Raw genomic sequence first — 24,021 nt, 5'->3', positions numbered from 1 at the left:
ACTTACGATTGCTTTAAATCTCACCCATATAAAATTAAAAATTACAAAGAACGAAAACATAAAAGTCATATGACGGTCAACAGGTAACACGTGTCGTATTATCATTGGATCTTTCGCTTTCTCTCATTTACTCTCTTCCAAATTATTTAATGCGCACACACACAGACACACGGGTCCGTCATCGTCTCCCCCAATTTCTCACTCCGCTTGTTTCGCTTCGAATTCAAAAACCCTAATTCTAAAATTCCCAATTCCCTAAGGTACGGATCCGATCTCGCCTTGCTTTGCTCGGCAATTTCTTTTTCTGCTAATTTGTTTTTTTTTCTCTCTCTTTAATTTCTTGTCGTATTGTGCGTTTCTTGTTATATCATATTGTTCTTCGCGTTTTCGTTATCACTTCAAGATCTGTTTGATTCGGAGTTCGTGACTTCGTTCTATAGACTCTTACTCCTTTTTATCGTGTACGGTTTGTTTTTTTGCAATAGATCTAGCAGTGTGAATCGTTTGTAAAAGTGTGTTCTTTTGGGTTCGTTGATTGATTTGTTAAGAGATCATTGTTGCAGCATTACTAGAGAATGTTTTAGTTCGCTTTACTTTGTTTATTGCTTCTACTTGATCTTGTTCTCTTTATAAAACAGGTTTTAGTGTTGCAAAGATGTCGTCGTCCCGGGAAGAGAATGTGTACCTAGCCAAGTTAGCCGAGCAAGCTGAGCGTTACGAGGAGATGGTTGAGTTCATGGAGAAAGTTGCAAAGACTGTTGACACTGAGGAGCTTACTGTCGAAGAGAGGAATCTCTTGTCTGTTGCCTACAAGAACGTTATTGGTGCTAGGAGGGCTTCCTGGAGGATTATTTCCTCCATTGAGCAGAAGGAAGATAGCAGGGGTAACAGTGATCACGTTTCCATTATCAAGGATTACAGAGGCAAGATTGAAACTGAGCTCACCAGGATTTGCGATGGCATTTTGAACATTCTTGAGGCTCATCTCATTCCTGCTGCTTCCTTGGCTGAGTCCAAAGTTTTTTACCTCAAGATGAAGGGTGATTATCACCGGTACCTTGCTGAATTCAAGACTGGTTCTGAGAGGAAAGAAGCTGCTGAGAGCACTCTTGTCGCCTACAAGTCTGCCCAGGTTACCATCTCGTTCTGCTGATTTGTTCTTTAACCTATAGAGTGGTAAAAGAACATGTTGAATCAAGCTTCTGGTGTTTGTCTTTTNCTTTCGCTTTCTCTCATTTACTCTCTTCCAAATTATTTAATGCGCACACACACAGACACACGGGTCCGTCATCGTCTCCCCCAATTTCTCACTCCGCTTGTTTCGCTTCGAATTCAAAAACCCTAATTCTAAAATTCCCAATTCCCTAAGGTACGGATCCGATCTCGCCTTGCTTTGCTCGGCAATTTCTTTTTCTGCTAATTTGTTTTTTTTTCTCTCTCTTTAATTTCTTGTCGTATTGTGCGTTTCTTGTTATATCATATTGTTCTTCGCGTTTTCGTTATCACTTCAAGATCTGTTTGATTCGGAGTTCGTGACTTCGTTCTATAGACTCTTACTCCTTTTTATCGTGTACGGTTTGTTTTTTTGCAATAGATCTAGCAGTGTGAATCGTTTGTAAAAGTGTGTTCTTTTGGGTTCGTTGATTGATTTGTTAAGAGATCATTGTTGCAGCATTACTAGAGAATGTTTTAGTTCGCTTTACTTTGTTTATTGCTTCTACTTGATCTTGTTCTCTTTATAAAACAGGTTTTAGTGTTGCAAAGATGTCGTCGTCCCGGGAAGAGAATGTGTACCTAGCCAAGTTAGCCGAGCAAGCTGAGCGTTACGAGGAGATGGTTGAGTTCATGGAGAAAGTTGCAAAGACTGTTGACACTGAGGAGCTTACTGTCGAAGAGAGGAATCTCTTGTCTGTTGCCTACAAGAACGTTATTGGTGCTAGGAGGGCTTCCTGGAGGATTATTTCCTCCATTGAGCAGAAGGAAGATAGCAGGGGTAACAGTGATCACGTTTCCATTATCAAGGATTACAGAGGCAAGATTGAAACTGAGCTCACCAGGATTTGCGATGGCATTTTGAACATTCTTGAGGCTCATCTCATTCCTGCTGCTTCCTTGGCTGAGTCCAAAGTTTTTTACCTCAAGATGAAGGGTGATTATCACCGGTACCTTGCTGAATTCAAGACTGGTTCTGAGAGGAAAGAAGCTGCTGAGAGCACTCTTGTCGCCTACAAGTCTGCCCAGGTTACCATCTCGTTCTGCTGATTTGTTCTTTAACCTATAGAGTGGTAAAAGAACATGTTGAATCAAGCTTCTGGTGTTTGTCTTTTTTTTTATGTAGGATATTGCTCTCGCTGATCTGGCTCCCACTCACCCTATCAGACTGGGGCTTGCTCTCAACTTCTCTGTTTTCTACTATGAGATTCTCAACTCATCTGACCGTGCTTGTAATCTTGCAAAGCAGGTATGTGTTACTTTCTTAGTTAGTTTATGGTTTGTGCTATACTTGTATTTACTATTTTTAGCTAGTAAACCTATTCTTCCAACTGTTCTGCTTGATAAAACTTAGCACATACAAAATTCTCTTTCTTTGTCTGTAAATGATCACTATGCACTTGTTTTTATGGTCTTCTTGTTTCTCTGAACTATAGGATTGTAGTTAGTTATGATGATTGAGAAAGTAATGCCTGCAAATGTTCCCTTATACTGACGAAATTTGGAAAACCTTCACCTTCTGATTATAGTGTGATTCAAGTACCTTTTTTAATCAGTTACATATGTTATGATTTTCATGGTGGTAGGCTTTTGATGAGGCAATCTCTGAACTAGACACATTGGGAGAGGAATCATACAAGGACAGTACATTGATCATGCAGCTTCTCCGTGACAATCTCACCCTCTGGACTTCTGACCTCAATGTACTCGTCTCTCCTTACACTCTTCATTCTTTTCGTGATTTGCATCAAGTAATTAAGATTGTTGTTGATGTCTTATCTTATTAACTCCAGGACGAAGCTGGTGATGATATCAAGGAAGCCCCGAAAGAGGTGCAGAAAGGGGAGGAACAAGCCGCCCAACCACCGCCTTCGCAGTAATGAATTCATGGAATGATTTGAAAAAAAAAAAAAAATGTATGGCTTGGTTCTGTGTGTTTTAAACAGAAAAAAAAAACCTCGTAGTTTGCTTAATGATGCGTTTGTAGTAGTAATAGTAGATGCAGGATTGATTCTATCCATGGATTAAAAACTCTTTATGTGCATCTCACATATTTTTCTTGTTGTTGCCGGTTTCACTATTAGACTGCATGGCATTACATGGTTCGGTCTAAAGAGGAAAACTTTTCTCTTCTCGAATTAGAATTTAGTTGTCTTTTGGTTTATGCTTCTCTTGGTGAATTTTCTCGAAAGGAAATTGGTTAAGAGGGTAGTTCAATCAAACGATCAAATATAAATGTACTACATCAACTTTAAACTAAAGATAAAAAGCCTCTTCCATTTGAACAACTACTGTCTCTTTACACATATAATGGAATTATAAATTATAAACCCTCTCCATGACCATAAAGCTAAAAAAGTTGGATTATAATTTATTTATAAACGAGTTAAGTTACATGGAAGTTATCAATTGGTCCAAAATGAATGATAAAAATGTCACACCTAATGACACATTCACTCACATATCTCTCGAATTGTGAATCCCACCGAAGTGTGCCCTGCTTTTTCCTCGTCTTTCCACTCACTTTCTTCATATATTATCTCTCTCTCACATTGTCTCTCTCACTTTCGTCTCAATGGCTTCAGCTACTTCCGTCATAGCCTGGTCAGTACTCTCTTTTCTCTAACCTTCTTTCACCTCTCTGTTTTCTCCATTTCTGTTTCTGACTTGTGCTATATTGCTCCTTCGTTTTATTTGACCAGGGGCTCAGGAGAAGACGGGCAACTAGGACTTGGAGCCGATGAAGAAAAGGAATTGGCTTGCGTCGTCGAGGCTCTTGAGCCTTTCACCGTTCGCTCCGTCGTCGGAGGTAGCCGCAATTCCCTCGCTATTTGCGATGATGGCAAGGTAACTTATCGACGATTCACTTTCTTTGTCCTTGTTTTGTTTCTTGTTTCGTGGGTTTTGCTTACAATTTAATAAAGTTCAATGCTTTGGGTTGATCTGCGATTTCATTCTAAGATGGCTTTTGGTCGCTTCCAAAGGGTTTTTGAGGTTTTTGAGATCTGAAGGACTAATCAAAAAGGGTTTTACGATTCTTTATCTGTGTAGTTGTTTACGATTGGTTTGGATTCTTGTGTCACCAACGTATAGTAATGATATGGTTTTTGATTTTGATCCTCATTTTGGTTTTAAACTCTATCTGAGAATACATATTTTGAATAAAGGAACTTAAGGTTTTGCAATCTCTTAAATGGTTTCTCAGCTGTTTACATGGGGTTGGAATCAAAGGGGTACATTAGGACACCCACCGGAGACAAAAACAGAAAGCACCCCTAGTCTGGTTAAGTCTCTTGCCAACGTCAAGATTATTCAGGTTTAACAACTTACAAAGATCAAGTGTTTTTTTTTTTTGTTATTTGCTCTAATGCTCTCTCCTAGTTGTGATTTACTCTGAATGGTGTTTCTGTGATGGATCATAGGCAGCTATTGGTGGTTGGCATTGTTTAGCTGTCGATGATCAAGGCCGAGCATATGCTTGGGGTATGCATTTTTCTCTCAGCTTCTTCCTATTGATTGTGACCGTAAAGATCTTAAAAGCGACAATTTTGCACCTCTTTGGTTTCGTACCTACTTAGGTGGAAATGAATATGGACAGTGTGGTGAAGAGCCTTCCAAAGATGAGTCAGGTAGGCCTGTGCGGAGGGATATTGTAATCCCTAAGCGTTGCGCCCCGCAACTTACAGTCCGACAGGTAACTTTTGCTGTTAAACTCTCTGAGTTTACCTCAAGTCTTAATGTTCTAAATCAGTCTAAACCATCTTTTCTCGTTGTTTCTATGATTAAAATAACAGGTAGCTGCAGGAGGTACTCACTCTGTTGTTCTAACCCGTGAAGGCTATGTTTGGACTTGGGGTCAACCGTGGCCTCCCGGTGACATGTATTAAACTGATTTTCTTTCATTCATGGATTTAACATTTGCAGTTTCTTGTCTGCTGCTAGTAATTATGGGGTCTCCTGTAATTCGTTCTATTGCAGAAAACAGATATCTGTTCCTGTAAGAGTTCAGGGTCTTGAAAACGTTCGTCTGATCGCTGTTGGAGCATTTCATAATTTGGCTCTGAAAGAAGATGGGACTTTGTGGGCTTGGGGTAACAATGAATATGGACAACTTGGAACCGGAGATACCCAGCCGAGATCTTATCCTATTCCAGTACAAGGCCTTGATGATCTCACTTTGGTATGTGGTCTGAAATTTCTGGTTTAAGCACTCTTATTGAACTCGATGCCTTCTGATGTTTAACCTGTAAATGCCTATGTTAAAGCCGAGTGTCTACTATAGAAAGTAATTTCCCCCACCTGGTAAATGCATGTGTTAGGTTGATATCGCTGTGGGTGGATGGCATTCAACAGCATTAACCAATGAAGGAGAGGTATTAGAACTCATATCTGAAGTCTCACATTTATATTATCTGGTTCTTGATCGAGCCACGGCTGGGTTGTTTTTAAGCTTGATATAGATCTTAACTGTAAAAATGTTGTGACTTGGCTATATACAATCTTAGGTCTATGGTTGGGGAAGAGGAGAACATGGAAGGCTCGGGTTAGGTGACAATGACAAGAGCAGTAAAATGCTTCCACAGAAAGTTAATCTCTTAGCTGGAGAAGACATCATTCAGGTAAAAATCAAAACCACCGATTTCTCTACTCATTCTCATATCTCTAGAAGGTCTTATCGTTCTTTTCTTATCAGGTCTCTTGTGGTGGAACTCATTCAGTCGCTCTGACAAGAGACGGTAGGATCTTCTCGGTAAGTCCTCCTCTTAACCTCCCTTTGGGTTTAAAAATATTGCTTTGTTAGAAAACAAAATTTGATCTCTCAACCTCTCTTTTATATCGTTTCTGGTGATCAGTTTGGTCGGGGAGACCATGGTAGACTCGGGTATGGAAGAAAATTGACGACGGGAAAACCATTGGAGATTCCTATAGACATTCCACCACCAGAAGGACGGTTTAACCACACTGATGAAGAAGACGATGGGAAATGGATAGCTAAACATGTAGCTTGTGGTGGCCGACACACTCTAGCTATTTTGGAATGGAAGTATGATCAGGAGGAAACCGAGTAACCATGGAGAAGAAAGAGAAAACAAGAAACCAAAGACACAAGAGGGACTAAAGAGAGAAGAAGCATTTTGTTATAGAGAAAAGGGGAGCAAAAGCATATGGTCAAGCTTTTGATACTCCCATGAATGATTAAATCTTTATCAAGAGGGAAAACTAATATATATTATTAATCTCATTATGATTTTGTTTTTATTTAATAGAAAAATAGGTAGTAAAGAGAAAAACATAGAAAAAAGAAGAGAGAATTTTGCAAACACCATTGATTCTGTCTTGTTGTTGCTTGATTCTCTTGGCTTTAAGGTTTTTTCAACAACCTTTGACTAGATGAGGAACACAAACAGGGAAGATGTACTTTGATTTTCTTGCTTGTCTTTGTCTTGATCTCACCCATGAGAAACATCCTGTTCCTCTCTTCTTCTTCTTCTTGGTCTTTTCTTCTTCTTCTTCATCTTCTTCACTCATTTCTTCTTGCTTCACTTCTTTGTCTTCTTCGTCTTCTTCTTCTTCTTCTCCTTCTTCTTTACTCATATATTGCTTCTCTTCTTCTTTCTCTTTCTCCTCTAACGTCACATCCTTCAAAACCCAAATAAACTCTTCATCAACATCAAATAGTCTTAAATTGTTATTAGAACTTGGGGATTGTTTAGACCACGAGTTTGAATAAAATGAGATTGATGTCGTCAACTCTTCATAATTCTAGTGCCTTTATCGAGTTACAAATACAAAGGCCATCATAGAGACGTAAGAAATTATTGATCAATAGTGGCTTTTGGCTATACATATATATATATATGGAAAATGTGTAGAATAAGGATGTAGTAGTAGTAGTCACGTGAGTTGGGAGACAAAAAATCACGAAATGGGGTCTGGTCTGATAACAGATCTTTCAAGAAATAGTCATTGCATATGATTATACGGTTTTGTGTTTCTATGATGAAATACCCCTCTCCTCACATATAAATAAGACTGTCATGTGTACTATGTTTCATATATCATTAAAGAATCTTAATTAATCTTAAAATGAATCAATGCATGTAACGTATCTCTACACAAAACAATAATAGTAGAAGAGTGTTATCATTGTCTCTTTCTCTGAAAACATTTTGGTACTATAATTTGTTTGATGCTTTTCTTATCTTGCGAAAGAAATCTAATTATTGATGCACGACCAATTCAAAATTTTATGCAATTATTATTTCTTTATGTTCCGTACCTTTACTTTCCATGGAACTCATGCTAGCGACTACATAATTCGAGTTTTTTTAGTAAAATTTTTCACGTTTTTTCATGTTCTCTTTAAATTATTAGTATTTTTCAGATTAATTAGTAACACTGATCGGTCTACTAAATTGAAGACATGAACTAATGTAATAACCCATATGATAATATGTGTGTATACATAATACAGACATACCTCTTGTTGACCTTCCAATTTGAGATTGAAATCTACCGGCGAATCATCAGCTTCCACGTGTCTCTTCAAGGACCGTTCCATGATCGGAGGCGTCTTTGCCGGACTAGGACTACCGGAGCTAAAGTCCACCGACGTCGTACTTTGAATTCCCACATCTCGCTTCAGCCCCACAACTTTCTTTTCTGCTACCCACAAAAAAATTTCCTTATTATCCAAAAAAACCCCAAAATTTTGAAAACTAAGCTTTAGGATTAAATATCTAAAAATCAAATCACCTCGAGCAAGAAGCAATATAGGATCAGGAGCGTAAAGATCCTCGTGAATGACTCTAACGTTAGGATTAATATTATTTGGTTTGTTTTGACCAGAAGTCATCAATGGACTAGGGAAGTGAAGAGGAGCAGACATTGTGGATAAGTTTCTGAAGGATCTTGCACTTAATGTTTTAGCTGACAAACACTCCATTGGTACTTCTCCCGACAATGGGTTGCAGATATATTTCTCTGCTTCGTTCCACTTCGAGTTCAACGCAAACCCTTCTTGTGCTAACCATTCTCTGTTATTATACATTGTCTTTGCTTGTAATGCTGCCACAAACAAAAAGACACAACAACAACAACACATATTTGAACATTATTACTTTTGCTCTGTTCTTTTGAAAAGGGTTATCTAAAGTTTCGAGCTTTTCTAATGGTATAAAAGCAAAAGAAGAAACTTTTACCTTTAATCGCATTCGTGAAGGAATATGTTGATGGATCAATCTCTTCTGTGATACAAGATTTGAAAAATTCAAAACATTTTCAAGAAGATATAACTTGATAAACTATGGAAAGAGATAAGAGTGGTAAAGTTTTAAACCTTTGAGAGTGTTGTAGCCAGGAGAAGAGGCAGTACTAGAGATGTTATTGAAGTTTGTTCTACAAGAAGACTTGTGATGATCTTCTCGGAAGCTTCCTATGTACGAAGCAGAGAACCTTCTAGAAGTCGGATTTTCGCGGATTAATCGAGCTCTTCGATCCCATTCTCTTAGGTTCATAATCTCTGACTCATCTCCCCGGAAAGCCATGGAAACGAGATGTTTCTTCTTCTTCTTCTTTTTTGAAAAAAGCAAAAAAAACTTTTGAGCTTAAGGAGGGAGAATGAAGCAATCATGCCAGCACCTATAAAAAGATTTTTATTTTCTTTCCGAAAATAAAATTAATTATTATTTGAGTACCTTATCTTTTTTCAAAAAAAAATTTATTGGGTATTCATATTTATTAAAATTTAAAATTTATTAAAAAAACTAGAATATATAAAGATGTATATATAGGAGAGAAGTTGATAATCAACTTGGCTGCTTGCCCCTGTTTTTTTTAAAATATACAGTATAGCAGTTTTGTTTTTTTCTTGGGTGTAATCCATTTATAGGAATCAAACTCACTTGTCATATTTTCTGTTCTCTTGTAGTAGTTTTTAAAAATATGGTCCTCCTTTCTTTTCAAAATTTTAAGTTCAATTTGAAATTGAACAATTATGGTGTTGAATAAGAAATTGACAATTTCTTATTCAAAACTGTTTTTAATTTCTAATAAATGTATATACCAACAATTATGGTGTTGATCCAGTTGAATATTAGCTTTAACTAAACAAGAATCAGATTGTATTAACTTCTTAGTGATAGTAATTAACCAAATGCAAAAATAAAATGAACCAATTGTCAAACATTGGTCTTACTGTACTAGTCATTTTCGTTTTCATTAATTTCTTTATTTAATTTTAAGATCGTAATTTTCTGTGACAGTAGTATTACTGGTACGCACTATTTATGAGTTGAAAAAATGCCACAGATTTTGGAAACGGGTGGACACACGATCTTTTATGAGTGGTTTAATAACCACATGTCATTTCACCAAATATATACTAATGTTTAATTGAAATGAAATGTTGAAATCTTGATGTAAATATATATATATATATATATATATATATATATTAAAAAAAATCTAATAGAAAGCGACTTAATACTCACTTTAGTTGGTTGATGATACATGGAAAGGAAAACTAATGCAAACTAGTTTTGAGTTGTCGTAGTTGGTACCGCTTGTTAACAGACCATATAATCGAATTTTTCTTACGATTTCACCTCCTTACGTAAATTGAGTATCCAATTTAGACTATCTTCTTATGAACTACGTACGGTTCATAACTTGTTTTTTTAGTTGGTGGATTACCAAACGAATACGAATAATCGTAAGTTCCGATAGTAGCTTAGTTACCTCTTTTACTCACTAAGGTGGAACTGACTTACACATCAAGTAGTTGTAAACTAGTATTTTCATTAATGAACTGAACTAACAATTTATAACAATATAAATAATGTTTACATATTACTTATAGAATATAGTACTCTCACATATAGTAACAGCTAGTTATTAGTAGATCCCACTTTAACAACAAATTATATTAGTGGTGTATGTGTGAAGATAATAAAAAATCTCAGACCAACGAAAAATGTTGTTGGCCAACGTCTGAAATTGAGATGGACCAAAGATGGCACATGGTAGAGGAGTTGGCAGAATGTGAAGAATGGATAGGATGATATGGAGTTTCATATAATATGGTTAATTCTGATTTTTCAAAAATGTAAAGTGGTCTATGCGTCTCTAGAGTACTGTTGTTTTCAATAACATGGTCTTCTTTTGTTTGGTTATAGTGAGGCATATTGATTTGAGGTGTGATCAAGTGGACTCTAATATAGAGAGAATCTACAAATAGTGGTTTTGTGGTCGTACACATATCAAGATCCATGTCCATGTGAATGTCACATTCATCATTGTAATACATGTGGTGAAGATGACTAAACTAAGAAATTTATATCTTCGTTTGAAACTTGAAAGTTGAAAGTAAGTGAAACTCATTTAATCTTTAATAGCTGAACCGGGTAAAAGATGATTGAACCAGCCGGTTAAGAAACTAAATGGGTGACCCACAATAGAAACTAATGATTGTGGTGGGCGCAGAAGATGCATGCAAATGTAGGCATCACTTGTGACAGGTGAAATAAGGAAATGATTCATTATAATATTTGTCTTTTTATTTTATTTTTTCTTCTTCTTCATGCAGATTATTATTAATCCTCTTTTCTAAAAGAAAACTTCATCCTTACTTCGTAATTTTTAAATTAATATTCTTACTTCTTGTCTTTTCTTTTGTTGTTCATCTCAAAAACATTTACCCACGAAATTCAAATTTGAGCAGATTCTTTCTGTTTTGGGGTTTTGCAGTACAAATCATGAGTAAAGTATTAATGAATCGCTTTTCCAATGTGAACAAACTAGATTTATTACAGGAGATAGTACATGTCCATGTGAAGTGAAGTCTTTCAAAAAAAAAAAGTGTGGTGGATAACATATTTATAGAAAATATGTTATCAGGTTTAATCTATAAAGGAAGGAAAAAAAAAGGAAGAGAAAACTGAAAACACACCAAGGAAACTACATTTTAAAAAACTTGGTGTGACTTGTAAACAATTAAGTTAGGCCACACATGGTCGCATGGTTTAGTTATCTTGAGCCCACAAAAGCCCAATATGTGAAAGTTCAATAGCCCATATAAATGCCTTATTGCAAGATTACTTGATTAGACTTTTTTTTTTTTGACAGCTGCAAATTAAAAATCACTAATTACTAGAAATCGGATGCTTCATAAAACAGAAACTAATCACCCTATTATGAAGTCTAAAATCAATGATTAGTTAATAAAAGTAGTGTTACAAAGCCGAAACTAGTACTTGATGCGTTGAACCGTACAGTACAGTTTTTAATTACGGACACAATCACACAATTTTTGATTAATCCAAGGCAAAGATACGGCCTAAATGATATACATAAATGATGTTCAAGTTCACTGTTACATCTAATCGATACTTATTTAGCAACAAAATATCAATAAGAAAATAAACCACATCAATATTATCAAGGAGACAAGGTTAACAAGGTTGTCTGGATTATGCCAAACAGTCCACGCGGATGTCACGTGCGGTTTGGCTCCACTTCTTCTTATTTTTACTATTGTTCCTTTTTTTCCTTTTAGTTTTGATTTATTATTATTTTTGTTTTAATAACTACAAGTATTTTGTCCAAAAAGCAAATAAAAACTACAAGTATTTGGAAATTTTAAATTACAAGGGGTTGGAAGACGAGGGAACATGAACTTTGGAGACAACACAACTTCCAGTCTTGTCTCTGGTTGATAACTTTGTTTTTTTTTCGCTTCAAAAACATTGCCTTATTGATAGTTTTTTAGTAACTTATTGAAATTACATTTATATATTTGCTTCTTAAGAAGCTTCTTCTTATTGGAATTATATTTATATATTTGCTATATATATATATAAATAAATAGTTTCTTGTATATCGATACTACTTAGGGTAATTTGAACGTAAAGAAGATTTATTCATTGAATAATAATTTTTTTTGGGGATATTCATATATTCTCAACAAAAGTCTCGATAAAGAAATGACCCTGCGACGTAACATCTAGTTGAAATATGTCCTACGTAATTTTGATTTTTAATTTATATTAAAAGAAAAATATATCTGGCAATTGGTATTAAGCTATGGTGACCACTAATTAAACAGTTCCCGAATTCTAAGCTTTGGTATTTTAAATGTGATTCACTAAGAAACAAATACAGTATGTACATAATAAATTAAAGAGGTTAAGTTGTATGATTCAGTGGGAACTTTGAAGCAAGCAAGGCCAGGTTCAAGTTATGTTTGATTTCATGGTGGAACACGAGAAAAGACATGTGGGATATTGTTTTACATGAACTTGGTTTGATAATTGCTTTTAGTTTGGTTTGATTAAAAAAATTAAACTAGTAATCACTAGTCAGCACAAGTTCCAATTTTGTTGGGTTTGATAAAGTCATTGATATGTATTTTATCCATTTTACTACAAGTTTTTTTTTTCACACGCATTAAGAAAAAAAACTTTCTACATTTTTATAAAAAATGTAACCATGCATGCATGCCACAAGTTCCCTCTATATATACACACCTCCACAAGTAACTCCTCATTCAAATCAGTTCTCTTCATCTATCCAAATTAAAGCTTATTTATTCTCGCTCCGTCTAAAGCTACCAACGTAAACAGTCTACTCGTTAAAAGACCAAAACAAGTCTATTATTTGCATAAAATTAAAACTTTCTCCCCGGCAGCAAGTTTTGTTCAACCATTGTTATATCAAACGGGTTATTTGGAAACTTGAAAATGGAAATGAAGAAGGTCATGATGAGCTCAGAGAGATCAAAAGAGAAGAAGAGGTCAATAAGTAGACGACTGGGGAAGTATATGAAACAGCAAAAGGGAAGGATTTACATCATCAGAAGATGTGTGGTCATGCTCCTTTGTTGGCATGATTGATTAAATTTTTTTTTTCACTATGCCAAGTTCAGAGTATGTGTGCATGTTGCTTATTTAAGTGCGGGAAAGAGTAGCGCTAATAGGTAGGGGGGAAAAGCGGTTTGCTTTTTGTTTTGTGATCATCTACCGAATTGTATATATAATGACCTCAACCGGTCGATTCGATGGTTGTTTTTCTTAAAACTAATGTTATTTTTTATGCAATGATTTAAAATATTGATTCATTCAGTAATGTTTAAGATCGTTCTATCGTATTAACCAGTTATAATAGGTCATCAGATTATCTAGAGATGTTAAATAATCTCATACACTGGATTCAAGTTTCATATATCAATTCAACTAATTAACATGGTGAATTATAAATCCCCAAACATAAAGTCAAATGGTTCATTAATTTACTAATTATGAAATAGATTAAGAACTAACTCCAAATATATATTTGTCAAAGATAAGCTACAAGTATACATATACAACATAATTATGCAATCCCTTATTTAGTCGTCGTCAAAGATAATGACCTCTTCTTCAAATATATGCTTCTTTTTCTACCGCTTGCAATACCGTATGATTCATCATCATCACCATCATTGGAAGAACCCTCTGAATGAGCAAGCAGCTTTCCCTTTTGCTTATGGTCCGAGTTATCTTCATCATGTTCATCATCAGCGGCATCATCATCATTATATTGTTGGTCCCTATGGCTCTCTTCTGAGGATGACTCATCGTTTGGTGTTTGAAAAATCGTAATACTCTCGTTCTCCCTATTTCGGAAAGAGAAGCTTCTAGAACCCCCTCCGTACAAGGGAAGAACATAATCTTTTGACTTTGACTTTGATGCTTCTATGTCCCTTCCAAGACTATAGGTCGAAGAGAGTTTCCTCTTCACGTTTTCCCTCTCTTGAACCAGCTCACCAATTTGATCAACCGTGAATTCATCAGCCGTTGATTCATTTTGAAGTTTGCTTACCGTTCTATCGATTTCTCTCCTCTTCCTGTGCAGCAAACGCTGGGGGGAGAAAAACTGACTGTAAGATACTGGAAAACAGAGAATTCTTGGGATGCAAGAAATGAGTGTAAGATACTTGTTACATAATTAACCTAGTGCTTCTTACTCGCTTGTCCAAGAAAGCACTAAAGGGACGTCCTTGAAGCTTCTTTTTCTTCCAGAATATAAAACAGAAACTCACAAGAGCCGCAAAGATGATCATGATCACAAACTCCAACAGTATAAACCAAATTATCGCTCTTTCGTTACCTAATGAAATTCATTCTTAGAGTCAGAGATATATAAATGTCCAATGAAGGAATAAAGGTTNAGAAAAACTGACAGTAAGATATTGGAAAACAGAGGATTCTTGGGATGCAAGAATGAGTGTAAGATACTTGTTACATAATTAACCTAGTGCTTCTTACTCGCTTGTCCAAGAAAACACTAAAGGGACGTCCTTGAAGCTTCTTTTTCTTCCAGAATATAAAACAGAATCTCACAAGAGCCGCAAAGATGATCATGATCACAAACTCTAACAGTATAAACCAAATTATGGCTCTTTCGTTACCTAAAGAAAACATGAAATTCATTCTTAGAGTTAGAGATATAAAAATGTCCAATGTAGGAATAAAGGTTTACAAATTGTAATTAAGTTTACCAATGTAGATATCAGGATGCTCTGGTTCTGCAAACGAACAGCTAGATGATAGCTTCTCATGTTTGGAACGACATCGAAATGGATTTCCAGAATTAGAGGCTGCAACGAATGCAAGAACAATCCTCTCGTCCAACACAAAATGTTGTACATCTTCATCTAATGACAAACCCGCAATTTGATCTGATACAAAAACCATTATTTTCAAGATCATAGAAAAATCTATGTAGTTTCTAAGAGACTGAAACTAGTCCTAGAGTTTTACCAGAATAACTCTGCGACCAGTGAATTGATCTTGTCTCTGGAACTACAAGTGAAAAGACTGCAGTCTCTGGTTTCTTGGCCGACACATAAGTATAATCTTCATTGACGACACGATCGATCTTTCCTTGTAGTTTTGTCTGAGAAACATAAACAGCATAGCCCGAGCAATCGAGTACTGGCTCTATTTGAATCATTGAATCTGTTAGTGTTTTTTTTGGTATCTTGTAAAGCTCCCCTATTCTTGAGAACGAGTACAATGTCCCATCTAGTGAACCAATCGATACCCAACCTGTGATAAAAACGAAACAATTAGATAAAGATCAATCTTACAAGATGAAGTTATCTCAATAGATTCGTTAATAAAACTCACTGTTTGAGTCTATGACAGGGTCTGAACCAGAGGTTTCTGCTAATGGACCGACGGTTTTTTGCCACAGAATGTCACCGGAAAACGAATCTAACGCGTAGACGAGTGATTTCCTAGGGAAAACGACGTAGACTAGACCGTTATTCCCCGGTGTAACGGTGAAAAAACGATCCACTAGACTAAAATCTTGAATCCATTGGTAGTACGTGCCACGGAGAGATAACGAGTAGAGTTCTCCTTCATTGTTTGAAATCTGAAGAAATTAAAAAACAGAGCGAAAAAATCAAGAACTCGTCATTAATGAATGGAGGAGAATAACAAGAGAGACAGATGTTTACATAGATACTTCCTTCGCAAGAATCAATCACTGGTGGAGAATCGAATGTACAGTTATCGTAATCTTTTCGACATCCTAATCGGTATCCGAATCGTTCGATCTTAGGCTCTGCAATCCAGAGTTGCTGCCTAAGCATATTATAAGCGTAGAGACCATGCTTCTTAACCGTGATGTAAACCGAAGAACTCGATATGCTAACAGCGAAACCAAGAATCGGTTCACCGGGATCGAAGAACAGTTCCGGTTCAGATTTGGTTCCGTTTCTTGGGAAATTAACTCTTAGGATTCGATTCTCTGCAAGAACAAGCATCTGAAAAAACACAAACATCACTTTGAGAAACAGAGGAAACTAAAGAAAAGAAACAGAGAAAACAGAGTGATTGGAATGTACCTGGTTTAAACCGGAATAAACCGGGGCTAAATCAGTGTTACATTTGAAATTCATATGTACCGACCAAGCGATTGATCCATTAGACTCGAAGGAGAAGAAGTCGTTGTCGGAGCAAGCGTAGACTCTGCCGTCATCTCCGATGAGTGTCCTCGAGAGAATTCGAACAGTTTTCTTCTCCACGTTTTGGTCTTGAAGTTTTCATATAAAGGGCTATTAGATTTCGAAAACTAATAAATGTCAAAAATGTGGCAGGAAGAAAGAAATTACCAGGTAGTTGAGAAACTGCGGAGAAGACGACGATGAAGAAGAAGGGTAAGGAGATCAAAACAAATCTACATGTCACCATTGTTGCAGAGACGTGTGCCACCGATAATACTACGGTTTCTACATCACAGCGAGATCAATTTAACGCAGTTATTAGGGTTTATCAATATATGTAACTTGAGATCGACGCAAACATTAGAAGAAGGGGAAAACTTACAGTTTAGAAACAAAACCACCACAGGGAACAGAGCATGCTTGGGACGGTTTACTACAAAGTCACACACTGTGCCGTTTTTGGAACAAGAACTGCAAGCCGGTTAATACTAAATCACATTCGTGTCGTTTTATTTTTTGGTGAACTGACTACGTGTCGGTGTAGTGTAGAGGTTGCTCTAATCTGATCCTGGGTTAATTAACCGTGAGCCAAATTAATTATCATCTCTTTCTCTCTTTATATGTTTTCTTTGCATTAAAACTGCAAACATCCCTTGGACACGCTCCACTATAATTCTGTGTATGCTTTCAGTTGCAGATATGATATAACAGGATCAGGCATAGTTCAATTCGATTTTAATTAACGCACTTGTAGCTGCAACAAGTAATTTTCATACAAGTAACAAGCTAGGTCATGGTGGATTTTAGTGAAGTTTATAAGGCATAGAGTTCTCAAACTTTCCCAACTACTAGTGCCATCAATCACGGATATTTATCCTCGTTGAAATTAGAGATTAATAATAAATTGATAATATGTATACCCTTTCATAACCCAAAACTCTAATAGTCACTACTGGTTCAGACTTCAGAGTCTATGTCATGGGGCTCTTCTGCACCCTACAAACTCTTCCTGTCTTTGTTTTCCCACTTTGTAATTTTTGGTTGTTAGGAAAAAACAAAACCCGTTGACTTTTGCATTATGGTTGACTTATAGTCGTCGCTAACGAACGAGTAAACCAACCATCCTCTGTTTCACGGTAATCTATAGAGTTACTTACTATTACTTATTAGTCACAGAGAGAAGACAGAAAAAATGTTTATTTAATGATGTGAAGTGAAACCCAAACTGGGGAAATAGAAAAATGTCTTCTTGCGCTTCTGTAGTCTTCCTTTTCCTTTTCTCCTTCCTCGCTAGCTTCACAGCAGCTTCTGCTCAAAGTATTTTCTACATAAAGCATATTTGTCCAAATACGAAGACGTATTCAAGAAACAGCACTTACTTCACTAATCTCAGAACCCTTTTGTCTTCTCTCTCTTCCCCCAACGCTTCATACTCCACTGGATTCCAAAATGCTACGGTGGGACAAGCCCCCGATAGGGTCACTGGTCTTTTCCTCTGCCGAGGAGATGTGTCGCCGGAAGTTTGCCGTAGCTGTGTCGCCTTTTCCATCAACGATACACTCATTCGTTGTCCGAATGAGAGCGAGGCCGTGTTTTATTATGATGAATGTATGCTCAGATACTCTGACCGGAATATCCTCTCGACCCTTGCATACGATGGAACATGGATCAGGTTGAACGGCAACATTTCAATTGATCAAAATCAAATGAACCGGTTCAAAGATTTGGTGTCGTTTGCCATGAACCAAGCTGCCTTGGAAGCAGCGAGCAGTGCTAGAAAGTTCTATACGATAAAGGCCAATTGGACCGCACTCCAGACTTTGTACGGCCTGGTTCAATGCACTCCTGATCTTACAAGACAAGACTGTTTGAGCTGTCTGGAAAATTCCATCAATGTAATACCTCTCTACAAAACTGGAGGAAGAATACTTTCTTCTAGTTGTAATTTTAGGTACGAGCTTTTCGCCTTCTACAATCAAAACGCAGTTAGAACACATCCACTACAACAAGAACCACCACCATCACCGCTGCCTCCTAAATCTACTCCTCCGGTGACATCTCCTTTACTACCTGGTGAACCTTTTCTTCGTCCTTTGTCTTTTACACTGATTTCTTGAAATTAGCAAATACCAATGGAGAAAGTTTTGTCCTTTCTTAATTATACGTCTGTCTGACACTATCTGATCTTAAGCCAGTGGTCTTTGAAACGCAGGGAAAGGTCGGAATTCAAATGTGTTAGTGGTAGCCATTGTTGTGCCTATTATAGTGGTTGTTCTGCTTTCCATAGCTGGTTATTGTTTCCTTGCTAAAAGGGTAAAGATGTCTTCTGATACTCCACCAGATTTTGATGGTAAAAAGTTCAATGATTAACAATCTTATTAATTAGTTTAACAAATGTTACTGACCAACCTTTTTTTTATTATTCTTCTGACTATTGCAACTCTTAAATGATCAACAGGAGATGATATAACAATAGACTCGCTGCAATTTGATTATAGAACACTTCGAGCTGCAACAAAAAAGTTTTCAGAAAAAAATAAGATTGGCCAAGGTGGATTTGGTGAGGTTTACAAGGTACTACTATTACTATTAATAATTTTAACGTGGTACCTTTTAGTGAAGTTTTGTATCAACACATTTGGACAACGAGATGATAATGATGAAAATGATATAGGGAATAGTATCGAATGGGACAGAAGTTGCGGTTAAGAGACTTTCAAAATATTCAGGACAAGGTGAAGTAGAGTTCAAGAACGAAATTATTGTTGTTGCAAAGCTTCAGCATAGAAATCTAGTTAGGCTTCTTGGATTTTCTATACAAGGAGAAGAAAGGATACTGGTCTACGAGTATGTGCCCAAAAAAAGCCTTGATTACTTTCTTTTTGGTGAGTTGCATTTACTACTACTTTATTTTTCTGATTCTTTAGCCGTTCTTGAGACTTGGGGCTAAGAAATATCCATGAATGCGCACGTAGATCCTGCAAAGCAAGGTCAGCTGGACTGGACTCGACGGTATAAGGTCATTGGAGGGATTGCTCGGGGAATTTTATATCTCCATCAAGATTCACTGCTCACAATCATACACCGTGACCTCAAAGCAAGTAACATTCTCCTGGATGCGGATATGAATCCCAAAATATCTGATTTTGGAATGGCAAGGATCTTTGGAATGGACCAAACCCATGAGAACACAAGCAAAATTGTTGGCACCTTGTAAGTCTTCTACTCATAAGTTGAAGTATGTAAAACATGATTTTGCCAATATATCAAAGTTTTCTTGTGGACTCCAGCGGTTATATGTCGCCCGAATATGCGATACATGGGCAGTTCTCAGTGAAATCTGATGTCTATAGCTTTGGAGTGTTAGTTCTTGAGATTATAAGCGGTAAGAAGAACAACAGCTTCTACGAGACGGACGGTGCACATGACTTGGTCACACATGTAAGACAATCAAGTTTTATATTTACCTCTTACAGTCTTAATTACGATAAGGTAATGATTACAAGAACTGAATTTTTGTATTGCATTGATGTTTTAGGCTTGGAGGCTTTGGAGTAACGGAACAGCATTTGACCTCGTGGATCCAATAATTGTAGATAGTTGCCAAAATAGTGAAGTTACTCGATGCATCCAAATTGGTCTTTTATGTGTTCAAGAAGATCCCGAAGAGCGTCCGAACTTATCAACCATTTTCATGTTGCTCACTAGTAATACGATGACTTTACCAATGCCTCGGCAACCAGAGTTTTTCGCTGAAAATAACCATTTAGATCAACCTTCGACAACCAAGTCTATTCCAGTATCTATTGACGATGCGTCTACCACCGATTGATATCCTTGTTGAATATAGTGTTAACCTTCAAGTTAACCGTGAAAACACGTTAGCAACTTTTGTCGCTGTGGAATTCACCTCAAGTATATATATTTCCACATGTCTACACTAAATCGTTTTATCCAATTTTAACCTATGATATGTAAACTTTTTATTGACTGATTTTCAATACTCTTTAGATTTATTTAATTGGAATGAAGGTAGATGAATAAGATAATCTATATAAGCATTTTTAATAAATAGATATAGAATTTGAGATTATTACAATGAAATGCCACTGAAAACAGAATAAGGATATATATAATTCATGTAGTCAAACAGATTGAAATTAAATTGGAGCCAAACAGATTGATAATAATTATACTAGCCGAACAAATATTAAATGATAATAACACATAATAATCGGAAACAATTGAGACCTACTATAAAATCGGAAACAATTAAGACCTACTATAAAATCTAAATAAATCAACCCACAAAATTAGCGTAGAATTTAAACAACTACTTAAAAGTAACTAGCACTTAATTTATAAGGGAAGTTCATAATATAATCTTAGCAACTTAATCTAGGAAAATCTCAGAAATTAATACCAAAATCTCGAAAAAATCAATTAAACATAGATAATAAGTAAATCAGAATCAAATATATCCCAATAATTTGTACTTGCCATAACTAATCGACAACTAAAAATCAAAACAGTCACACAGTATACCATTTTAATAACAAACTAATTGATTGTTTCTTAAAATATCTACCAATATAACAAATGTTTTTCTTTTATCGATCATAGTTGTAAATATATTTTTGAAAATTTAGAATTATTATTTTCCTAACCTACTAACTATTCGGAGTAATTTTAGGAACCATAACTATTAAGAAAAATATATTTTTAATTATGAAAGATATTTCTATATGTCCCTGAAATAAAAGTTCGAAAACTATATTCCTCCGAATCCAAAGTTCGAAAGCTATATCTCCCCAATTCTGGATTATATTGGTTTACCGTCTAAACCTGAGACCAAACCAGATATGTCCCGAATGTAAACCAGATGTTGAACCAGTTTGATGCACAAACCCGACCCATTTGATCATAAACCCAGAATCCCCAAATAAAACCTAAAATCGATTTTTGTTGTTCATAATCGATTCCTTTTATTGAGTTTGGTTCTTTTTCTTGAGATTACTTCTTCTTTCATTTACGAATTTGAGTATCACAATGAGTAATGTATCATCCAATTCCACTGAATCTAGTTTGCAGGGAAGAGGAAGGGCTATCGGATGATACATTACTCATAGTCCACTTCCCAAACCATCAATGATGTAACCATTACCGATCTTGAACCTCGTTGACGTTGAGATTACATTAAGACATTAATTAGTTCCACTGAAACTGTGTTAAGTCTGTTATGTGTAATCTATGAGAGACCTATATAAACTCAATCAAAGTTAACAATACAAAGTCCTTATCTTTGCTACATTGTAGCTTTTAGCTCTCTGTTATGTAACCCAAACTGGTTAATTTACTAAACCGATATCATATAAACCGGAAAATTGAACATACCAAACCAATCAAACATAGTACTAGTTTTTATTCAGGCGACTGAAACAACAACAACAAAACATTGGTCTCTTTTTGTGTAATGAAATCTCTAGAAAACAAAGGGAATGAGAGCCTTGACATGCTTAGGGAAGTCATCAAACTTGGAAAGATACCAAATTCGAGTAGCATAACTCCGACCGATGAGGTAGCACATTGTTCCCATGGCGAAAGTAAACGAATAAATGGTTTGAGAGATGAGAAAGAAGCTCCAAAACACAAGAATCTCGAATAGATAGTGAGGGCATATGATTACATCAAACAAGCCTCCTTTTGGTATCTTGTACTCTTTCTTCCCATCTTCGTTCCTTAGCTTAGCTAACAAAACATGGTGATACAGATTCCCAATAATCCCCACCACAAACATTACAATCCCGGCGAGTTTCATATCGAAACTTGGCTCGGTAAGCCCCAAGGTGAGGTTTTGACTGTATAACATCAAAGCCGTGGATGAGAAATAGCTACTACTTATGACGATAGCCGAATCCACAGCCATCCCTCCACTGTATTTATGTATGAACAGAACCTGTTCGATGAAATGCGTCAGAGAGAGGAAGCTAATTAGATGATAATAACAAATTCTAATCAAAACCCAGTAAGAATCTGGTACCTCGCAAGCTTAAAATGATGATAATTAGACAAGTATGTTAGCTAAATTTATCCACTCATATGAATGAACATAACGTGTTCGATAAAATGCGTCAGAGACTAGAAGAAATGGTTTGTTAAGTTTTACCTCGAAGACCCTCTTGAAGAAATGGAGGGCAAGAGCGGATTTGACAAGAAGAAACCTAAGATCATCAGAAGGTAAGACGAAGAAAGAAGCCGAAGCGGCTAAAAACGCAGGTGTGTATAGCCAAAGCATTCCATTTCGGCTTGAGATGCTCCCTAATGGCTGCTTTTGTGGTTGTGGCTGTGGTTTCGGTGATGTTGATGTTGATGATGAGGCGAATTTGGAGTATTTGAGATGGTTTCCAGTCACTTCAGACCAACCGATCTTGGCCAGAGCGGCTAATCCAACGACGCTCATACCATTGAGCAATATCGACGGAGGTGGTGGATACACAAAACTTTTTACCATTTCCATTTTTTTTGTTTGTTTTTTCTCTCTAAGGAACCAGAAGAAAGAAGCTGCTTATGCAAATTTTGGAGATTGTTTTTTGTTCTCTCCAATTCACTTCTATTAATAGCCACAAATATTAAAAAATACTTACACCGACTCAAGATCATATGCAATTAGGCAGATTAGATATGATTCGATTTAGATATGTATCGTTATCTTTTTTATTATAAAACTAAAAATTATGGGTGTAGTTCTTGACTTTTAAATCTTGTGTGAGAATGTTTCTATTTGTGGGCGTAAGTCTGACTTTTAAATCTAATGTGAACAAATCGATTCATGCCGTTTTTGTTTTAATGGACGGGCTTATATCCATCCACGTGGTGTTTCCTTCACTGCCCAAAACACGTCGTTTCTCTGACCAAAAAAGGACTACACGCTGTTCAATGATGACGTTTAAGTATATTATATAAATCTTTTGTATCTTATTTTTAAGTATACAAATGTCTATACATCTTATTAAGTGTACAAATGTCTATACATATTATTAAATGTACAAATGTAATTTTTATAAAACCATTGTAATACAGACATCCAAAACCCTAAGAATTAAACAAATTACATTAGTACACTTAATAATGTGTATAGATATTTGTACACTTAATAAGATGTACATACGTATACACATATATACATTTAATAAAGTGTACATATATTTACACACATATGTACACTTAATAAGATGTACAGATACACAATTTGTAAAAAATATTTAACATTATCAAATAAAATCATCAAACAAAATGCATATCAAATTGTAAAAAAAAAACATAGATTTTTATTTATCTGAAATTTTTTTAAAAACAAATTTTAATTAGCCAATTTTTATGTTTTTAGATTGTATTGAATATAATAAAGAAAAAAAACTCATGCTTCTCTCTCGTCTCTTTCCACCCTCTCTCCTCTAACCAAACCACAAACCCTCTGTCCATACAATCTCCTCTGTCCCACCTTTTTTCCTATCTCTACTCTTCTCTATCTCTTAACACCCTGTTTTTTCTTTTTTAAATAGTAATAGTATCAAACTTCTTATTAGTTTCTGTAAATGTACTAAAACACCAAGAAACCCATAAAAATATAAGTTGCATTACCAAAACATGACATACAACCAACCTACACTGTATGCAAAGTTTTCCTCTCCTCTACATACTTGAATTTTTGTTTATATAAAAACACTAGTAATTAACCCTAAGTACAGTAATTAACTTCTTACACAACAAGCCTATACAGTTACAGAGACACAACATTCCCCCCCCCCCCCCCCCCC

The 24,021-nt window shown here is 35.9% G+C and overlaps 7 protein-coding genes across 11 annotated transcripts; 4 read left to right on the top strand and 3 right to left on the bottom strand.

Annotated features, from left to right (window-relative positions):
- On the top strand, positions 150 to 3,292 carry LOC104735629 (14-3-3-like protein GF14 upsilon). 2 transcript variants are annotated; one of them, XM_010455456.2, is made up of 5 exons: positions 150 to 260; positions 639 to 1,132; positions 2,339 to 2,461; positions 2,799 to 2,915; positions 3,006 to 3,292. In XM_010455456.2, the coding sequence occupies exons 2-5, from the start codon at positions 656 to 658 to the stop codon at positions 3,090 to 3,092; spliced, it is 804 nt and encodes a 267-aa protein (XP_010453758.1). In that variant the 5' UTR covers positions 150 to 260; positions 639 to 655; the 3' UTR covers positions 3,093 to 3,292. The 2 variants fall into 2 exon arrangements, with proteins under 2 accessions (XP_010453758.1, XP_010453757.1); XM_010455455.2 differs by lacking the exons at positions 150 to 260; positions 639 to 1,132 and adding exons at positions 1,260 to 1,369; positions 1,748 to 2,241.
- Positions 3,695 to 6,469, top strand: LOC104735626 (ultraviolet-B receptor UVR8-like). Its single transcript, XM_010455450.1, has 11 exons — positions 3,695 to 3,816; positions 3,915 to 4,059; positions 4,418 to 4,528; positions 4,635 to 4,695; positions 4,791 to 4,906; positions 5,007 to 5,092; positions 5,191 to 5,392; positions 5,532 to 5,585; positions 5,718 to 5,831; positions 5,906 to 5,962; positions 6,066 to 6,469. The coding sequence occupies exons 1-11, from the start codon at positions 3,788 to 3,790 to the stop codon at positions 6,279 to 6,281; spliced, it is 1,191 nt and encodes a 396-aa protein (XP_010453752.1). The 5' UTR covers positions 3,695 to 3,787; the 3' UTR covers positions 6,282 to 6,469.
- LOC104735627 (myb-like protein P) lies at positions 6,456 to 8,866 on the bottom strand. 4 transcript variants are annotated; one of them, XM_010455454.2, is made up of 5 exons: positions 8,552 to 8,866; positions 8,415 to 8,456; positions 7,969 to 8,280; positions 7,694 to 7,878; positions 6,456 to 6,852 (listed from the first exon to the last, which is right to left on the bottom strand). In XM_010455454.2, the coding sequence occupies exons 1-5, from the start codon at positions 8,757 to 8,759 to the stop codon at positions 6,586 to 6,588; spliced, it is 1,014 nt and encodes a 337-aa protein (XP_010453756.1). In that variant the 5' UTR covers positions 8,760 to 8,866; the 3' UTR covers positions 6,456 to 6,585. The 4 variants fall into 4 exon arrangements, with proteins under 4 accessions (XP_010453756.1, XP_010453754.1, XP_010453755.1 ...); XM_010455452.2 differs by having other exon boundaries at positions 8,415 to 8,459; positions 8,552 to 8,860; XM_010455453.2 differs by having other exon boundaries at positions 7,694 to 7,875; positions 8,415 to 8,459; positions 8,552 to 8,856.
- On the top strand, positions 12,780 to 13,108 carry LOC109128456. The gene has a single exon (XM_019234805.1). It carries the CDS (start codon positions 12,951 to 12,953, stop codon positions 13,101 to 13,103), a length of 153 nt encoding a protein of 50 aa, XP_019090350.1. The 5' UTR covers positions 12,780 to 12,950; the 3' UTR covers positions 13,104 to 13,108.
- LOC104738008 (protein GAMETE EXPRESSED 3-like) lies at positions 13,594 to 16,451 on the bottom strand. Its single transcript, XM_010458246.2, has 8 exons — positions 16,373 to 16,451; positions 16,106 to 16,293; positions 15,716 to 16,024; positions 15,381 to 15,630; positions 15,012 to 15,299; positions 14,750 to 14,929; positions 14,517 to 14,659; positions 13,594 to 14,109 (listed from the first exon to the last, which is right to left on the bottom strand). Exons 1-8 carry the CDS (start codon positions 16,449 to 16,451, stop codon positions 13,594 to 13,596), a joined length of 1,953 nt encoding a protein of 650 aa, XP_010456548.1.
- On the top strand, positions 17,393 to 20,242 carry LOC104735625 (cysteine-rich receptor-like protein kinase 15). The gene is made up of 7 exons (XM_010455448.2): positions 17,393 to 18,277; positions 18,417 to 18,554; positions 18,663 to 18,778; positions 18,879 to 19,089; positions 19,180 to 19,417; positions 19,495 to 19,645; positions 19,743 to 20,242. Exons 1-7 carry the CDS (start codon positions 17,446 to 17,448, stop codon positions 20,034 to 20,036), a joined length of 1,980 nt encoding a protein of 659 aa, XP_010453750.1. The 5' UTR covers positions 17,393 to 17,445; the 3' UTR covers positions 20,037 to 20,242.
- On the bottom strand, positions 21,469 to 22,820 carry LOC104735624 (steroid 5-alpha-reductase DET2-like). The gene is made up of 2 exons (XM_010455447.2): positions 22,371 to 22,820; positions 21,469 to 22,160 (listed from the first exon to the last, which is right to left on the bottom strand). Exons 1-2 carry the CDS (start codon positions 22,719 to 22,721, stop codon positions 21,687 to 21,689), a joined length of 825 nt encoding a protein of 274 aa, XP_010453749.1. The 5' UTR covers positions 22,722 to 22,820; the 3' UTR covers positions 21,469 to 21,686.

This window comes from Camelina sativa, chromosome 13 (genome assembly GCF_000633955.1).
Source record: "Camelina sativa cultivar DH55 chromosome 13, Cs, whole genome shotgun sequence".
NCBI lineage: Eukaryota > Viridiplantae > Streptophyta > Magnoliopsida > Brassicales > Brassicaceae > Camelina > Camelina sativa.
Note: the sequence above shows the minus strand (reverse complement) of the source record. Positions and strands in the feature narration are given on the sequence as shown.

What these genes read in the sequence shown, in the direction of transcription:
- LOC104735629 (XM_010455456.2), top strand. Translation starts at nt 656, where the DNA reads ATGTCGTCGTCCCGGGAAGAGAATGTGTACCTAGCCAAGTTAGCCGAG. An exon ending in CTTGTAATCTTGCAAAGCAG is followed by an intron (nt 2,462 to 2,798) that starts GTATGTGTTACT and finishes TCATGGTGGTAG; the next exon opens with GCTTTTGATGAGGCAATCTC. An exon ending in TCTGGACTTCTGACCTCAAT is followed by an intron (nt 2,916 to 3,005) that starts GTACTCGTCTCT and finishes TATTAACTCCAG; the next exon opens with GACGAAGCTGGTGATGATAT.
- LOC104735626 (XM_010455450.1), top strand. Translation starts at nt 3,788, where the DNA reads ATGGCTTCAGCTACTTCCGTCATAGCCTG. An exon ending in CCGTGGCCTCCCGGTGACAT is followed by an intron (nt 5,093 to 5,190) that starts GTATTAAACTGA and finishes GTTCTATTGCAG; the next exon opens with AAAACAGATATCTGTTCCTG. An exon ending in GCCTTGATGATCTCACTTTG is followed by an intron (nt 5,393 to 5,531) that starts GTATGTGGTCTG and finishes TGCATGTGTTAG; the next exon opens with GTTGATATCGCTGTGGGTGG.
- LOC104735627 (XM_010455451.2), bottom strand. Translation starts at nt 8,759, where the DNA reads ATGGCTTTCCGGGGAGATGAGTCAGAGATTATGAACCTAAGAGAATGG. An exon ending in TGGCTACAACACTCTCAAAG is followed by an intron (nt 8,460 to 8,551) that starts GTTTAAAACTTT and finishes CTTGTATCACAG; the next exon opens with AAGAGATTGATCCATCAACA. An exon ending in AATTGGAAGGTCAACAAGAG is followed by an intron (nt 6,853 to 7,693) that starts GTATGTCTGTAT and finishes TGGGTTTTGAAG; the next exon opens with GATGTGACGTTAGAGGAGAA.
- LOC109128456 (XM_019234805.1), top strand. Translation starts at nt 12,951, where the DNA reads ATGGAAATGAAGAAGGTCATGATGAGCTCAGAGAGATCAAAAGAGAAG.
- LOC104738008 (XM_010458246.2), bottom strand. Translation starts at nt 16,451, where the DNA reads ATGGTGACATGTAGATTTGTTTTGATCTCCTTACCCTTCTTCTTCATC. An exon ending in CGCAGTTTCTCAACTACCTG is followed by an intron (nt 16,294 to 16,372) that starts GTAATTTCTTTC and finishes GAAAACTTCAAG; the next exon opens with ACCAAAACGTGGAGAAGAAA. An exon ending in CTGGTCGCAGAGTTATTCTG is followed by an intron (nt 14,930 to 15,011) that starts GTAAAACTCTAG and finishes TTTTTGTATCAG; the next exon opens with ATCAAATTGCGGGTTTGTCA.
- LOC104735625 (XM_010455448.2), top strand. Translation starts at nt 17,446, where the DNA reads ATGTCTTCTTGCGCTTCTGTAGTCTTCCTTTTCCTTTTCTCCTTCCTC. An exon ending in GACATCTCCTTTACTACCTG is followed by an intron (nt 18,278 to 18,416) that starts GTGAACCTTTTC and finishes TTTGAAACGCAG; the next exon opens with GGAAAGGTCGGAATTCAAAT. An exon ending in CCTTGATTACTTTCTTTTTG is followed by an intron (nt 19,090 to 19,179) that starts GTGAGTTGCATT and finishes ATGCGCACGTAG; the next exon opens with ATCCTGCAAAGCAAGGTCAG.
- LOC104735624 (XM_010455447.2), bottom strand. Translation starts at nt 22,721, where the DNA reads ATGGAAATGGTAAAAAGTTTTGTGTATCCACCACCTCCGTCGATATTG. An exon ending in TCTTCAAGAGGGTCTTCGAG is followed by an intron (nt 22,161 to 22,370) that starts GTAAAACTTAAC and finishes TTCATCGAACAG; the next exon opens with GTTCTGTTCATACATAAATA.